The 17,943-nt window shown below is 39.5% G+C and overlaps 1 protein-coding gene across 2 annotated transcripts in view; it reads left to right on the forward strand.

The window, feature by feature from the left end:
- The first annotated feature begins 5,792 nt into the window (after window positions 1–5,792).
- Window positions 5,793–17,943, forward strand: part of AGTPBP1 (ATP/GTP binding carboxypeptidase 1) — a 66,217-nt gene continuing 54,066 nt past the window's right edge. Inside the window, exons 1-3 of one of the 2 annotated variants that reach the window (XR_013180143.1) lie at window positions 5,793–5,951; window positions 14,649–14,779; window positions 15,820–15,890. Coding sequence is in view for 1 of the 2 variants with exons in the window: in XM_054652608.2 (XP_054508583.2) it covers window positions 15,859–15,890 (32 nt within the window). In the remaining variant the exon portion in view is untranslated. The remainder of the gene's footprint in view (window positions 5,952–14,648; window positions 14,780–15,819; window positions 15,891–17,943) is intronic. The other variant, XM_054652608.2, reaches the window with a different exon arrangement.

The following is a 17,943-nucleotide window of genomic DNA, read 5'->3' on the forward strand; positions in this document are numbered from 1 at the left end:
AAAATTACAATTGTTTATCATTTTCTAAATAGCAGAGATCTGTCCTCTCCCTCAACAGGTGTCTTTAGTCCATTGTGGAAATGGTCATCTGCTGCAGGATATCTTTATAGCCTTGTCCCAAGAGGGAGGTATCTCATACTTGTTTCTGAAGATTATTCTTTACCTTTTACCTTGCTTAAAGTACTGCTAATTTTTCAGGAACTTACCATTGCTTTAGATGTCCTTCTTAATGGAAGTAATTGGTGCAGGGAGAAAAGGGAAAGTGAGAAATCTCAAAGTATGCAAATACCTTCATAAATAGAAAGAAGGTGACCTTCAGGTAGGCTGAAAATTATACCCATTTAATTTTTTTTTTTTTTTACACTGTGAGTATGGAGGTTCTTGATAGACTGAAACAGATGATATTCACTCTTGGTATTGGTAGGGTCATGGAGGAGGGATTATGTTAACATTCTGCATGTATAAATTAAATGTGATTGTCAGTAGGCATATGGAAAAAAGTGGCTGACTTGGTATGAACCTGTGAAACAGTGCATCACTTTAGAAACTTGTCCTCTTCATGCTCTGAAAAAGTGCCCACTCCTTCCCACCCCCAGTCTCCAGGAACTTAGATGAAAATATCCACCAAATCTATACATTCTGAATTTTCTGTGAAGAATATTGACGTGTTATTACATTTGTAGTATTACAAAGGCTAAAGTAGCTGAATGAAGCACAGATGTGAAGTTGAACTAAAATGCATTTTTATGCTCTGAAAACATGCATAACAGAGCACAAAAGATCATCTCAAAAAAAGTGTTCTAACTGATATGATACATTAGAGATAAAGAGTCAAAACCAAATTCTTCAATTTGCAGGTAGGCAAGTGTTGGCTTCTAAATGAAGGAGTGATTGTTTTTAAGAGTGATGGAGAGTTGATAGCTTCATTATCTGGAACTGACTGGATCTGTTCAGTAAAAGACGTATAGCAACAGGCAAGGCAGATTTAACTAGTAGAGGTTAAGTTTTAATAGGAAATAATAATTATCTAGTTGATACTTACAGGGAACAGGATACGATCCAGAGATGCTTATATGTTGCTACCCACTAAGTTATTTTGAAGAGCTTTATCTTATTCTCCTTGCTTTTATCATCAAATTAGAGAATTTTTAAGGTTGGAAAAGTCCTTTGAATCCAGCCACCAACTCAGCACCACCACCATGTTCACCATTACACCACGTCCTCAAGTGCCATATCCACACACTTTTTTGAACACTTCCAGAGGGGGAGACTCCACCACTTTCTTGGGGAGTTTGTTTAATGCTTTACAACCCTTTCCTGCTTCCAGAGGGGCTAACCATTATATTTTAAATTTTTTTGTGATTATTTTAGTTGTATGGTCCGATCCTGGAAGTCATGCTGTACAATGTACTTAGTAGTAGATACTTTTTTAGTAGCCTGTAAAATGCAGGACTGAGGAATCTATCTTTGTCTGAAAACTTGTGTCTCCGCATAAATGTCAGTAATCTGTGACTCAGTTTGTTCCTTGTATTGCCTTGCCAACAATACTAAATGAACACAACATGGTTTAAGTAAACTTATAAACTTATTTTTTTAGCTTATAACACTTCTGATGTCCTTCCCTTTCCACACAGTGTGTAGATTGGTATATATTTGTTACCTTCTCTAAGTCCATGGATTGCCCCATTAAAAGGTATATTCCTAAGACTGAATTTCCTACAAATAATAAAATTATTAAAATTGAAAAAGACCTGTAAGTCCAACCTCTGACTAATCACCACCATGTCAACTAAACCATAGCCCCAGATTGCATGTCTAGTCTTTTATTGAGCATTTCCTGGAATGGTGACACCACCACCTCCCTGGTTAGCTTGTTTAAATGCTTAACCACTCTTTCAGTGACAAAATTCTTTCTCATGTCCAACCTGAACCTTCCCTAGCCCATCTTGAGGCTATGTGTTGTTCTCCAGTTGCTAATTGCTTGTGAGAAGAAGCTACACTCTGCCTCTTGCCTGCTACACTCTCAGGCAGTTTTAGGAGAGGGATAAGGTCACTCCTGAACAGCCTTTTCCTCTTTTTTCTCCAGGCTAAACACTTCAGTTCCCTCAGCTGTCCTCACAGGACCTGTGCTCCAGACCCTTCATCAGCTCCATTGCCCTTCTCTGGACACACTCCACATCCCTCAGTGTCCCAGGTCAGGATCTGCTGTTGACCCCTAGGTCTTTTTTGGCTGCGTAGCTTCCCAGTCTTTCTGCCCCAAGCCTATAGCAGGGAATGGGATTGTTGTGACCCAAGGGCAGGACTCAGCACCTGACCTTATTGAACATCATACCACTGGCCTCAGCTCATCGATCCAGCCTGTCCAGGTCCCTCTGCAGAGCCTTCCAGCCCTCTAGCAGATCAACACTCCCACCCAACTTAGTGTTGTCTGCAAATTGAGGTGGTACTCAAAATAATTGATTAATTAACATTAATAATTTATATAATTAATTAACATTATTAATTGATTAATTGTCATTAAACAGGACCAGCCCAGCAGTGAGCCCTAGTAAACTGCAGTGGTGACTGACTGTCAGCCAGATAACTCCATTCACCAACACCTTCAGCCCAGCCATCCATCCAGTTTTTAACCCAGCAAACTGCACCTGTCTAAGTCACAAGCAGCCAATTTTTCCAGGAAGAAGCTGTGGGAGAGAGAGTATCAAAGGCTTTACTGAAGTTTAGGTAGACAACATTCACAGCCTTTCTCTAATCTGCTAGGTGGGTCACTTGGTCAAACCTAGGGACTTAATTTTGGTGGAATTCATTCTGCTCCACAATCCAGTATTACTGTTGCTGCAATTTTCAGAGATGCATGCCTGGCTCCCCATCAAGCTTTTACTTGATGGCTCTATAATTTGTCATAACCTTATTTTCAAATTTATTATTTGCTCTGGTTAAATTAAATGTAGATAGTTTGGAAAAGTTTTGTATGTTTGTTAAAGATTCTACTTGAAGTGTTAAAAATTTTGTGAAACCAAAAGAAGAATCATATTAATTATTATAAAAAATTCAATGGATAAACAATTCACTTTTGCACACAGTATTGCATTTGAAAACAAATAAAGCTAGGGCATATTTCTGCTGTCTCATATAAGTAAAATGCATCTGAATTGGTGAGAATTGTTATGTAAATAAGATAAGCAATGGCCTGCTACTCCATTTGTACACCAGAGTCAGGTTTTCTAAAAGTAAAGTTGTTGTCCTTAGAAATAAATTCTAAACTTAGAACCAGTTTACCTGCCAAAAAAACCAATTTTAGATTCAATCGTTCAGTGACCTTTAATTTCCATATACAAATGTTTAGCTAGTAAAAATAGGAGTTCTGCACAGAACAGTCTTTTGGGGGAAATAAGATAAATGTAGCACTTGCATTCAATTATGTTCTGTATTTTTTGCTTACATTGAGTGAAAAAAGTTAATAGATTTCAGTAACTGATTGGAGTATTTTAATTAGGCCCATTACTATCATTCATTTTTTCTTAAACAAGATCACACTTTTTGCCAGCCTTAAATTAATGGAGCTACTGCTGGGTCCTCTCTTCTCAGTAGAAAATTCTCATATTTTTAACTGATTTATTTTTGTCATGTGCCAGGACACATACAGAGCTGTTTTAAAACATTATTTTCATAACTAACTTAAATAAGCTGACTCTGACTTCAACTTCAAAACATTTGAGAGATTTTTATCTACACCCCCTTTATTTGTTCTTTACTTGCCAGAGCCTGCCCAATACTATTTTTGTCTTTGCCTGAGTCATACTCAAGTACTTCCATGTCTTCTGCTTTGCTTTAGACAGAGCTATGCATTTAAAATTATTCCATTAATAGAATTCACAGACAACTTGTAGCTGAACTGTGTTCTGCATTGCATATTCTCTTACCCATTTCCCAGTGTGACCAGTGTTAGGGAACAAGTGACACTGTTCCTACCCCTTGCCAGTGCACTGGCAAAGTTCTGCATTCTGATAACCTCCTCTTTTTGTTCATGGTAGATACCTGGAGAAGCTTGTAAGAGAGGGAGAAAGGTCCTTTCCAATACATGTATGTTTTGTGATTATAGCTCATGGGTTTACAAGTTCTAGAAGCGTAATTAATGTTCAATTATTTGCTGGAGAAAGACCATGTGCATAACTGAATAAATGGACATCTGATATCCATTTTTGTTAATATGGTGGGATGAGGACTTAAAATGTATATAAGCAGTTATGCATAAATAGGAGGTAGGAGGACCAGGATCTCCCATCTGTCACACCTCAACAAAATTAGTTCATTGCTCCTCACTTGCATTGGTGTCTGCTGCCTTGCCAGCAAAGCAGCTTTGTTCTGTGTCCATAAGGTATGGATGTGTATGTGTGCTGTGAAGATCATCTGGGTACCATTGCATGGATGATAAGCAGAATTCACTTTTCTAACACTGTAACCCAAGTTAAAGGACTAACAAACAGTAACTATAAACCACCCTTCAGGTGAATCAGCCCTATTGAAGAGTTGCAAACTGTCACACAAAATGCACAGCTACTTCCTAGACAGTAGAAAAGTCATGGCTATCTTTACTTTTGCCTTTGTGAGTAGATTGAATGATGTGTGTAGGACAGGAGTTGCAAGAGCTGTAGCCAGGTATCTATACTTTGAAAGGGAAGATGAATAAAAGTATAGATTTAAAGGATCCAGAATCTGCTTTTTACTGAACAAGAATTAGAATGGGTAACTCCATGGATACACAATGTTATTGGGAAATTAACTTGGCATCGTTCTAGTAGGGATTGTGCCTTTATAATGGGTGTGAGATTTGAACTTGATTTCAGTTTGCCAGTCTTTTATTAAGGGGTTTCTTTTCCCATGTCAGATCTGTAAACTCAGTATAAAGATTTGGCCACAGATTCTTAGCAGTTTCTTCATTTGAGGAACTTAATGAGAAGGAAATACCTGGTTGTTCCAGTTTAACAAGCGTCAGAGAGATTAAATTACCCCCTTCTAGAAGTCATCAGCGATACTAATGCACGGTTCAAAACCAGGTGCTAGGCACAAGGAGGTTAGTTTGCCATAAAATGTTTTGTGAAGCATATGAGGTACTACTTTTCCAAAGATTTTCGGGGCGGGGGCATACAAAGTCTTTGACTAATGAATCAATATGAATTTTCTTACTTGCTCCTGTGGCACCTCAGTGCCCTGGGCAGTAGCATTCTTTGAGTTCAGGTACTTACCTGCCACAACAAACTGTGTATAAAGGTTGGGCTGGGGGGAACGCCCCACGAAGGTATTGCAGAATCTCAGAATCGGTCAGGTTGGACCAGATAACAGTGGGTTATCTGGTCCAACCTCCCTGCTCGAGCCGGGTCATCCTAGACCACACGGCAGAGGATGGTGTCCAGAGGGTTCTTTAGTACCTCCAGTGAGGGAGACTCCACAACCTCTCTGGACAATCTGTGCCACTACTTGGTCACCCTCACAGCAAAGAAGTTCTTCCTCGTGTTCAAGGTGGAACTTCCTGCGTATCAGTTTGTGCCCATTGCCTCTTTTCGTACTGCTCCCGAACCACCGAGAAAAGCCTGCTTCTATGCTCTCGCTACCCCCGCCTCCCATTAGATACTCGCGTATCTCACAGAAGTACGGACAGTTGAGGCGCGGATGGCTGGTGCGGCGGCGGCCAGCCAGGGAGATTCACCCCGCACACTCGTGCGGTGCTGCTCCACCCGTGCGGTCCGGCCGGGCCGGGCACGGCGCTGCCCGCGGCGGCGCTTGCGCGCGGGCGGGGCGCGGCGGGGCCGGTGACGCGCTGCGGTGCGGGCAGGTCCTGCCGCCGCCGCCGCCGCCGCCGCATGAGCACGGCGGGGGCGCAGCACGGAGCCGCCGCCGCCGCCCGGCGCCCCCGCCTATGTGCCGCGGGGTGAGTGGCCGCCGGCGCGAAGGTGAAGCCCGGAGAGCAGACATCGCCTTGGGCAGGGCGGAGCGGGCCGCGGCGGGGGCAGGGCCGCAGCCGAGACCGGGATTGGGATCGGGACTGGGGCGGGGCGAGGCGGGGCTCCTCTGTGCCGGGCTCTGCGGGGCGGCCGGGCGCGTCCCTGCGGGCATCGGTGGGTGCGTGCGGGGCCGCTCGGGCACGGCAGGTCTCTGCGGGAGCCGCGCCCTGCGCGCTCTCGCCCGCGGAGATGGTCGCAGGCCCTACGGTAGGAGCGGTGCTGGTTTCCGGGCCTGGCGGTTGGGTCTGCCCGCGGCACGGGGTGGAGCCGCCGGTGGCACGGAGCCCCGCGCCGGGCGCGGGACGCTCTTGTCCCCGCGCTCCGTGCGGTGCACAGCCGGCCCGTGCGCGCCTCCCGCTCCGCCGGGCGGCCCTGCACCAGCCGGGGCTGCCGTGAGCCTGGCCCTGCCGGCCCTCGAGCGCTGCGGCTGTGCCCCCGCTGCCGCGCCAGAGGAGTAACGCAGCATGGGCAGTGGGTGGAAAATAGGGCGGTTGGGATAACAACATTTGCCTCATGTGCCGTGCGACTTTGCCTGCCCAACGTCTGTCTGACTTCACGCTCCGTGGGTAGGAGTTTGTTAACCTTTGGGGTTTGGTTTTTCCTTTTCTTCTTCTTTTTTTCCTTTTCCTGCTTTTTTTTTTTTTTCTTTTTTTCTTTTGTTTTCTTTTTGCAGTGGTGGAAATCTAGCACAGCAAGTGTTTCTTTGTAGGTACCGGTTCAAATGCTCGACGGAGGTTTGAGAAATAGGTTGCACATCAGGGTGGGGTGGTGTTTTTCTTCTGTGTAAACTGCTTTCAAGCACCAGGCTTTGTGTGAGATGTTTAGAAATCCTCAGCTGGACGAACTGTTATGGCTATTTAGAGCAATAATCTGTCACTAGTGTGTATAGTGGAAAGTGAATTCCTTTGTACCTGTATCGTATAAAATCACCGTGAAACTTCTGTATAGCCTTGTGGTGTGAATGTTGTTTTTTGTGGATTAGTTTTTCCAGCATTAGGAAATTAGCTCTCCAATGAGTGCATTCCCATGAATGATGTTTCTTTAAATAAATACTTGTCTGCGCTGCCTTTATAGGTTATATTTCATGAAAAGGCTGTTTTGTAGGTAGCTTTCAGTGTGTATTTTGTGTAACCCTGAGTGACTGGATGTTGCTGATGGAATAGCCCCACCTTTTGGTTAATCCCTCATTGAAATTATACTTTTGACCAAAGAGTTTTTCTGGAAATTATACCTCATGCTGTGTGTTGTGAGTGCAAGTCTGTGTTGGAATATCTTTTAATGTCTTGGACTGGGGAGTGAAAAAATTATCTCCCTTCCTGAAGACTTTCCTATTCAATGTCAAGATAATTTTAACAGGTAGTTTCTGATGTTTCAGTTCATTACTGTGATTTTTTTTATGCTAGTATAAATTAAGCAAAATATCTTTTTTTTTAAAAAAATTTTCATTTAAAAAAAGGATTCTGTCTGTATTTTTTTTCAAAAAAGGTGGAAATGATCTTAAACCAAGGAGTAGTCGTGGTGTGCGAAGTGACACCTGATATATGTTTCTGTGAAGCGATACTTGGTCTCAGGCTTAACTTTCAGTTTAGGTGTTGGAGGTGGCAGTGCTCATATTTTAGTTTTCATGTTGAAGAACTTCACAGATTATTTTCCAAAATTAAGGTTTTGAGCTTGAAAAACATTCAGTTGTCTTGGCAGAAGATTTGTATTAGTTATCTTACTGCTGCTAGGAACAACTTTCCTGAAATTACATGTAAGAAGCTACATGTAAAGAGAAAAAGGTGAAGGGCTCTCTGAAGTCCTTTTAGCTTACAGAAGGGGTTTGCTATTTCACCTTGCATTCAGGTTTTAGTTTAGGAAAGACATTCAGCTTTTCACTCAACAGCTTGTCAGCAGTGTGTCACATGATTAGAAACTTTGCAGTCTTTAAAATTCATGGTGATACTCTGCTAGACACAGTTGGGGATCACCTGTTTTTTTGGCTCGGGGTATGTTATTTGAAACCTCTCCTTGAATTCCACTATCTGTGAGCTACTTGCTCTTAGGAGATTGCTCCCTTGATACGAATTGCTAATGTTCAGAAGCACTGAGTGCTAATCAAGTCGCCCTGGCTCTGGAGTGTAACTGCAGTAATTGAAGTGTTGAAACTCCTTAAAGAACTTAGAGGGGAAGGTTTCCTGGAGTGAGTGTGAGAGTGCTGAACAAGGCAGCTGCTTGTGTGAGTGCTTAGCAGAGATTTATAACAGCAGTGTATCTCTGGGTATGTTTTCAGGCCCTGCCACTATCCACAGCTTAACTGTCCAATATCCTGTGCTAAGCATCAAGAAGATTATGAACTATCCAGTATGTGTCCTGGATACATGGATGATTCAGCATGGCTTCCATTTGGAAATGCAGTAACCATAGAAAGACTGGAAGTAGCAGAGTGGAGGGAGCACCCAAACATCCTTCCTTTCGTTTGCAACAGCTGCAGAGGCAACAGTCCTGAAAATGTCACCCTAAAACATTTAGTATATTACAAGGCATATAAAAACTTCCACTACATCCTTTATAAAACTTAAAATTACTGAGAAACAGGGTGCCCAGGGGTTGCACACTGGAGATAGGTAATACTGTTTTAATTGTTCCAAGTGTAATTCATAAGCTAAATGGTACAAATCAAGATTTTGAAAGGGAGAACAGTTGCTGGGAGTATTATGGGTTGTTATGATTGTGTTTCTGCTCACCAGTGAGGTTTGAAGGGTTTGAGGTAGATAAATCAAAAGTGTTTGAGTAGATAAATCTGCAACATGGAGCCATGGATTTTTTTTATTTTTTTTTTAATATGGATTAAAACCAGGATAGCAGATTTGCTTTATTAAGTTAGTGAACTAGGAAGTTTAGATCTTTGAGTTGATTTTTTTACAGACTGACCGTAACCATCAAGGCAGCATAACCCAAAGGAGCAATCACTGGGTTAGGTGCTAGAAAACACCTCTGACATATACCACTGTATTAAGCTTTTCCAAGAGCTGGCAAAAGTTCCTAGGTTTCCAGTTCTTGTTCAGTTCTTGGTGTAGGGAAATACCTAGTTTCTGCTGTGGTTGTCCTTTTCCTTCTGGCTATTTTTATTGCTTCCTCTTCCCTCCCTGTGCCATTCACCTTCTACCTGATGAAAGGGTTATGCCAGCTGGACAAGAAGTAGCTGACTTTTGCAGTATTTCTGTCAGCTTAAATCACGTAAGCTTTGAATGTGATACTATGTGACTCTGATGACAGCAAGTTTGTCTTATCTTGAAGTAACCCTATGCCTGCAATGCTAGTAACTTTCTAGGAGCTTCTTTCCAGGCAAGAAATAAAGTACTGGTGTTTTATTCTTCTCCTTTTCCAGCAAATGCTTTTCTTGCTTGCTTGCTTAGCTTTTTTGGCTACTTTTGTCAGACTTTGTTTTTGCAGTCAAGTGGACTGGTGCTAATGGCTGCATGACGTAGCTGGCAGCTGGCTGTAAAGGACTTTGGTGCTTCAGTTGTCTGTGAAGTTTTATGTACGTCATTTTGAATGTCTGATTATATGCTGCAGTTTATCTAGTCATGTCAAAAAGTCGGCACTTTGCTATAATGCAGCAGTGGGTAAGCTAATGAGCTGATTTTTTTTATTCCCTCCTATAAATATTCATAGTAAATGGCATAAGAGAAAGACAGTAACTGATTTTCAGAAGTATTTTTTTCTTTGATAAGTAAAGGTTGTTAGCCTTTTCATTTTGTTTTAGATTTACAAGTTAGGCTCTCTTCCACCAAAAACTTCATTTCTTTTTCTGCTTAGAGGACTTGGGTAGCCATTAGGTAAAGGTTTATTTTCTGCCATTTCCACATAAAGTCTTAAAATTATATCTGGAAGAAATAGTTTTTCTACTATCTTGAACAAACCTTTTCTCATGGAAGAAACACTTCTAAGGTACTTTTAGGTATATTATAATACTTTGATGGCAATAAAACTTTTGTACTGCTATATATTAAATCTTAGGAAGAGATAGCTGTTCAGTGTGCTCTCAGTGCCATTCCATCCTATTTTACAGTTCAATTAAAAAAACAATTGGTCCTGATAATTGACTCTCTCTGGGCTATTGACTAGGACTTCAATTCCTACATGCAGGGGGAGTCTCTGTTTTGTTTTATTTTCCAGTGCTTGTAAAGGTTCAGGAACTGGGCTAGGAATAGTCAACTTCAGGAAACAGATTCTCAGTACCACATTAGTTATTATTCTTTTTATAAATGATTCTGTTTACTGGATTGTGATTGAGTGCAATGTAGTGTTTGCCAACTTGAAACTTAATTGTGAAGCTTGAAGGATTTCCCCAGATTTTTAGTATGGTTTATAGGTAACCACAGCTTTTATGGATTGTTCTGTGCATTGAGCTTTTAGAATATAAAGCAGTTTGTACAAATAACTCTGCCATCTCCAAATTGCTTGTGAGATTTTTTACCTAACATTAAGTATGGCATTTTTATTAAGGAAATGGTTCACATGCAGTACCTTTGCTAGCTTGTATGACATTAAAAGTGAACTGCATTCTTGGAAAAAAAAAACCAAAAAACAACCCACAACTAACCATTTTTTCAAAAAGATAGTTGTGTAAGTTGTCATTTGAGACACTGAACTTGAAAACCATGTGTTAGGTATGAAAGAGTAAAGGATTAAATTGAGGAAGGAGCTACTTAAGGTACAATTGGTGGGACTTTTGCAAATGCTCAGTCCTCCTTATGGTGCAAGAGGATGAGATGGGGGAGACAGCACCACTGTGTTAATAGCAGTGGCCATTTCCTACTGCTGTCAAAGGAAGACTATACTGCTGTCCTAGTGAATAATTCTTTAGTGTAATGCTAGGTAACATACTGCTCATTTCTGTATGGTGTGATATTTGTGTGATTTTGCCATATTTAGAATGCTGGTTATCATGGTGTTTACCTGCTCTCTACAAGCTTTTTGGGTAGGTTCCTGTTGCTACAGAGACCATGACTCTTGCTGCCATGTATTGCTGGTTATCCTAAATTTTTAACAAAGAGTATATTCCTACTAGTGTGAATTCACTTAGGTAAATAGTCTGTTCTTGCAAACAATTTACTTCAATGTTTAAAAATGTAAACACAAGTGGTATTTTGGAATTAAGATTGCCTAGAGCACAAAGAATGCAGAAATCTTTTTATATGGTTCTGTTTAAACAAACAGAACCATAAGTACTTTAAACAAACAAACTTATAAGTACTTTGAAAAAGAATATTTCGACCCACGAATAGCTTCTGAGACTTTGGTATACATTAAATGAGATAATATGAAAAGTGCATTTGCTTGTGATTTAATCTGCACTGGACTGGGGGAACTCACATGTACTTCTATGAGAGGTAGAAGTGCTTTTGGAACCCCAGAATATAACCAGCTTCAGGGTTTCAATATAGGTTCTCTTCTGCCTAGCATTTGTGACCTTTTAAATAACTACATGTTTTCTCAGTTCATACCTATAGTTTTTCTATTTAATTTTTAATGCATTGCATTTTGACACTGTTCTGTCACCTCAGATTTTGTACTCCTTCCTTTTTTTGTGTACTAGTTTGCCTTTTTTTGTACAGTAGCATTTACCAAAGATTTTGTTCAGCTACTTACTTGCACTATCTGATAAGTACACATCAGCATAATGACTTAGTTGCTGCAGACTTGTTACTTTTTTTCACCTTTCAAATCATCAATAGCTTCATGATGATCAAAAGTGAAGTCTGAGCTTTAGCTTTGAAAATATTTTGGGTTGCACCAAGCTTTGGATACAAAGTAAAACATGGAAATATATATATGTATAGATGAACAATCTTACAGGTTTTGCAGAGCTATTGTGGTAGACAGACCAAAAAACCCTTAAATTTTGGTTTTTCTCTTGAAAAGTGTAATTTGATATGTGGTTTTAGCAACTCCTGGGTTTATGATAATAAGATATCATGTTTTAATATATGCTTAACAGACTCAAAAAATATACATTTCTATATAATATTTATTAAGAACAGATGTTTCTGGAAAATAAAAACTTAATAGAATATAGTGCAAGTAGAGCAGATTCAGTAGTATTGATAAACTTTGTGTATCCATACTTGGTGTTGATTTTTCGGGTTTCCCTTGGAGAGAACTGTGTTTTTTGGAATGTAATTACAAAGCACTTTGCAGGAAGATCCTGGTATTAGCCATGGAAAATTTCAGACATCTCTGGCTCTTTGAAGTAGTCTATTTTCTGGTTGTGGGGTTTTTTATTGTTGTTGGGATTTTGTGGTTGGGTTTTTTTAAAATTATTTGGTGGTTTTCTTGTGTGTGGTAGTTTGGTCTTGCTGGTTTCTTCAGGGGTGAGAGTTTTTTAAGTAAATAAAATGCAAAGGTACTTTAAATTTTATTAAAATCACATTTATCTTTCCAGGGCAGGCATGTTCTTCTGCATTAAAGTATCTTGGTCAATTGAATACGTGAATTCTGTTTATGTAAACTGAGAAAGTCCTTCAGCAACAGAGAGATTATCCATGTTTCCTGTAAGAGAAAGTTTCAATAGCAGGATTTCAGCATGAAAACTTTCCATGGTTTTGAGAGGTAGTATGAGAAATGAGAAAGAAAAACTTAACATGAAAGTAGAGGTTAAAATAAAAATTTTGAGCCTCAGATGTGACATTATTGTGTGTTTATTTTATGACAATTTCTTTTGAGTATGATGTTATTAAAATAACAGAAATGCTCAGGACTAAACTGTTGTAATGGTGACTATGTGTTTTTTCTTCCTAGTTTCTAACCTAAACCTTCCTCCTTCCAGTTCAAAGCAATTGTATTGCCTCTTGACATATCACTCCACACCCTTGAAAAAAGTCCCTGTCCAGCTTCCTGGTAGGCTCTTTCTTGGTGCTGGAAGGCTGCTCTAAGGTTTCCCCAGAGCTCTCTTATCTCTAGGGTGAAGAGTCCCAACTCTTTCAGCCTTTCTTTCTATAGAAGAATTGTTCCATCCCTCCAGTCGTTTTTATTGTCCCCTTCTGGACTCGCTTCAGCAAGTCCACATCCTTGCTACATTGGGACCCCCAGCACTTGTGTCAGTAAAATCTCCTCTGAATCCTGTTATGACATCTGACCAGAATTATTGCTGCCTTAGAGTGGCCGAGCATCTTGCTGTTATTCTAGTACATATATATATATAGATCAACTTAGTATTCAGGAGGATGGAGTTCATACAAATCCTCTATAGGCAGTCCCAGTAATGCCTAATAGACACATCTGAGCATGAGGTCTGAATGATCAGTGCGAGTTCATTTCTTAAGCCATTGTTTTGAGAAAAAGAAAACTGCTTTGTGGTGGTCCTTGCCATTTAGTTTTGTGGTTAGAGTATTTATCCAAGAACTAGGAGTTGCATGGATTTCATGTTATTCTCAATTTTAGATTTTGGCAAATGCCAGAATTTCGTATGAAAGGTAAATAGTGGAGGGGGTATCCTCTTTGCTTTTGCGTGAACTTTGTCAGTGAGTATCAAATATTCAGGGTATTGAAAATCTGGATTAGCAGAGAAGGTGACTCAGTGACAAGGAATTCACCTAGGAGTGAGGCAAATATGTGCTTTTCTGAAGAGAAAGGAAAATGTGAAAATTACATGTAACTTCATGCAGGCTGTTTAATTTTTAGTGCTGTTGATAGCATTGTTATAGCAATTATTACAGTGCAGCTTTCTCATCTTGGGAAGACTGCCTGTTTCCCCTGTCTGGATGGAAGAATGAATGAGGTAACATTTCACAGGCAAGGTGGAAAGGCAAAGGAGAGTGCAGAGAATCCAACATTTATCGGGTTGGAGTTCTACTTAGTCATCACTTCTTGCTCTCCCCTGCTTCCCTCCAAATTGAAGTGCTTTCATCCAGCTGTTGTTGGTCCTTTGCAAGCAGAACTAATGCTAATTTTTCGTCTGCTCTGCTACCACTGAAAGGCAAGTGGCATTGTTTAAAATATGTAAATTTATTCACCTACTGCCTTTAGCTTTCTATTGAGTGTTTATTTAAAATAAGGATAATATTAAAAGTTTTAAATTAATTTGGAAGGGGGTTTTTTGCATTATTTAGTCAAATGTTAAAGAGAATTCTTTTTTTCTTTAGTATGCATAGATGTCCCACCACATCTCTCTGGATTGCTGCTGTGTGCATTTCTCTCTTCATTTTTTCCTTGCTCCTTCTCAGCTGTTAGTTTTGTTGGGGTTTTTTTTTGTTTTGTTCTTGTGCTTTTTCTTCTTTACTTGACTTCTCCCCTTGACCTGGAGCATCAGTAAGCACTTTAATGTTTACTGGCATACTTTGTGGTGAATTTAGACAAACAAACTAAGACCTTGCAGTTCAAGATGGTTCAGCTCAGTAGCTGGCTCCACTTGTACAGCAGTTCAGTACACAATAATATATAGACACTCTTGGCACTGGCAGACTGTTCATCATCTGCATGACAGCGGGTCCTACTTTTGCTGGAAGCAAAACAGCTCTTGGTTACTTGAATCCAAGGGTCTGATTTCCACCCAGTAAGACCTGCAACCTGGTTGGAATAATCCAGGCTTTGTAATTCCTTAAATTGTCAGTAATGGGGTGGACATAGCTCTTCTCTTGTAACTTTTTGTTTTGTTTAAAGGATTTCAAGACAGTGTACACCTGAAGAGTGCTTGGAAAAAGTTAAGACACCTGTTAACTTGAGTCAAGCTGGAATTCTTGTGAAAAGTTAAGCATTTTCTTCCTGGCTGCTGGGAACAGATTCTGCTTTCAGTAAGTCTGGAAATAAGCCTGTTTCATACTTCATCTACTTTAGGGTTTTAGCAGTGGAGTGGAGTTTACCAGTAATAAAAACCTGTTTATTTTTATGTGCTGAACAATTAGGATTTTTGTGAGGTTTTACAAATTTATTTGAGGAGAAGGGGATGGGGGGAGAGGGAGTGGTAGGCAGCTTAGTGTGTAGTTGGCTGAATTTCTTGCCTGCATTTTCCAAGAGAAGAGTGCTTTATCTTACTCATTCGCAGCACCCATATCTTGGGACATCCATTTTCCCCCTTTCTGTCTTCTACCTCTAAATTAACCACTGAGCTCTTGGAGGACAATTTTTTTTTCACAGTGGGAGTATTTGTCTGTCATTCATATTAGGTCTCAGATGGAAGTACTGGTGCTCAGTTAATGGTCCTGCAGGCTGCAACCTTAATTGCTTGGAGGCACCATTTGAGGAAGCGGTGTGCCCTGAGGACACTATGTCCTTAGATGGATAGGAAAATTGAGTCCTTGGCATGATATGGTTTCTGTCCAAGGAATGTATTGAGGTCTTGCTTAAATAAGAACACCAAATACTCCATGTTTCTCACTGTGCCTCTAGCCTTAGTTATTCTATAGATACACAAAATCCAAGTCAGGAATCAGCATGTTGTGGCATCTCATAATATTGTCAAGTAAGTTTGAGAAATGTATTTACTGGCTTCAGCAAAAACTTTACATGATAAAATTCTGTCATTGGCAGGAAAATAATGTCTAGTAAATGACTGATACTGAAAAGTCTCTATTTTATTGTCATCAGACTTTTTGAACCTTCGTAGGCCTGAATTATAATGCAGAATCATACTCCATACTTAAAAAGCAATAGTTTATTTTAGAAAGCTGGATCAAATAGTGTGAAGGGAGAAGAGCTTGTGACAATGTGGAGAAATGCAATCACTGTGAGTTAATTTAGCATTTCCAGTGAAGGGACATCCAGTGTGGTGTCAGCATTTCTTCTCTAAAGAGCAAAAGATGTCAATAATATGTAGTTTTTTAATATCTTACAGGTTGTCAGAGATGGTGATTTGAAGAATCATACTTCCAATATGAACAAAGCAAAAGCATCATCTGAAAAAAGGTAAATTTAAAACTACAGTCACATCTTAACATCAAGCTATTTGAGATTTGTAAAAAAAACAATCTTTAACTTAGTAAGAATATCTTTTATCTTCTTACTAAGAAGATAAATAAAATACACATTGTGGGTCTCTAGTTGGGATGTGCACGTTGGTGTGCTGAAACATTGAGGGAGTTAATACTGATTAACACAAAATATCTTCACATTTAATAAATAACTTCTTAAATATAAATTTTCAGTTAATGATACATATTAAATTTAATTGAAAATTTAATTAATTTCATAATTTTATGCACATATTGGTAAACAAAAAGTTTTTTCTACTGAAGGAATTAAAGAAGTTTATAATACTGTATAAGAAGGCATGAATTTGTCATAAGATGTATGTCATCCTGTGACAATCTTGCAATCCAACACATAGCTAGGACGAACCAAAGTGGGATGCAGAAGATGCCAGGTTGGAAAGTCGTGTTTGTTATTTTCATGTGAACTTAGATGTCTTAGCTAGCATTTGCGACATGTGTGAGATTCTCTGGAAGGCTGTTAAGTTAAGGCACCTTGTTAAATCAAATCATCTAATCAGATTGAAAAAAAAGTGAAGTCAGCAAGATTGGGAATTCTGGCTTCAGTTTTAGTTTTCTGAAGTACTAGTTATTTTCTATGTGAGGAGGTGAATTTTCATGAAGAACATGCTCTATTGTGAATTATGTTTGTATGTTGGGATCTATTTAAAATTTGACTTCAAATTCTTTTATGTAGAATCATCCTTACTTTTGCTGACTTTGGGTTAGGGTTTATATCAGGCTGGTTTTTCCTGTTTTTGTGAGGGGTAAATCAAAAGAAATGGTAGAAAAACTTTTATTTTTTTCTTGCAGTAGACTAGCCCCTTAGGCATTATGATAAGCAAAGCAAGCTCTCTGTCAGCAATGAGTATTCTTGAAAATTATAATGCATAAAATATTTTATCACAAAGAATATTAGATATTTGCAGGGTTGCTACTTAAGTGCCGTTTATTCTTCTTTACTTAGAGACAAAATGAAAGTTTCCATCCCTGCAGTTCAAAACAGTTGTTCCCTAAGTCATGAATAAGTTATGGTGACTCTGTGTACAGAGATAGCTATGAACTCTAATCAGAAGTATCAGCTCTCTAACCATTACTTGATAACTGTGGAAGTGGTTGAGGAAAAAAAAAAAACCAAAACCATAGCTTGAAATTTTTTTTGTTAGAATAAAATCAGAACAAACTCATGAGAAGCCTACCTGTTTTAAAGGCTCATGGTAACGTGCTAAAATGCAGATCTGTTTACTGTGGGGGAAAAAGGAACTCCCTTGTACATCTATGTGCTGGCTGACTGCAAACAGCAGTTTCAGGGGAAGTAGGTGTAATTGAGAAACCTATGACATCCCTCATCTGACTATTACATTTTGTAAGGCTTCTTCCAAGGTCAATAGCTAAAAACCATTCTAAGACAATTGAATTTTTATGAGCAGCTATGGCTTAGAGTTATCTTTCTCATTGTGGGTAGACATGTAGAAAGCTACAATGATGTGTTTTAGCATTTGCATAGTGGAAATGGCATACAATGAGTAATGGAGGATTGTGAATCTTACCACTTCTTCATTAAAAGAGTTCAAATGCTTAAATCTTTTGGGAGTGAAAGAAGTATCCATGTAATGAGGAATCTCTCTTTGAGAAAATATCTTCTGGTTGAGGAAGTTCACTTTCAAATGTGAACCCCTTCTTGATGTTGTTTCAAGTGTGAAGCCCTGAAGTCCTCAGTTCTGGGCATGCTTCCTTATTATATACTTGTGGCTTTCCTGACCAGAGAAAGAGGAAATCCACAAAGCTCCCTGGTTAGCTAGAGTCATGTCATGTTCTAAGTTTTGGTAACAGTTGACATAAGGACAGGGGTGCTTCCTTCCAGGCAAAGTGGTAGTGTGAGGGGCATTTTGAACTGTAACATTTGAATGTGGAATGAAGAAAGAGTTTCCTGCCTGTGGAGATAAGAACTGTACCAGATCAACTAAGCCTGGTAAACTTCACTTCAAAAT

The sequence above is a fragment of the Agelaius phoeniceus genome, chromosome Z (genome assembly GCF_051311805.1).
Source record: "Agelaius phoeniceus isolate bAgePho1 chromosome Z, bAgePho1.hap1, whole genome shotgun sequence".
Lineage (NCBI taxonomy): Eukaryota > Metazoa > Chordata > Aves > Passeriformes > Icteridae > Agelaius > Agelaius phoeniceus.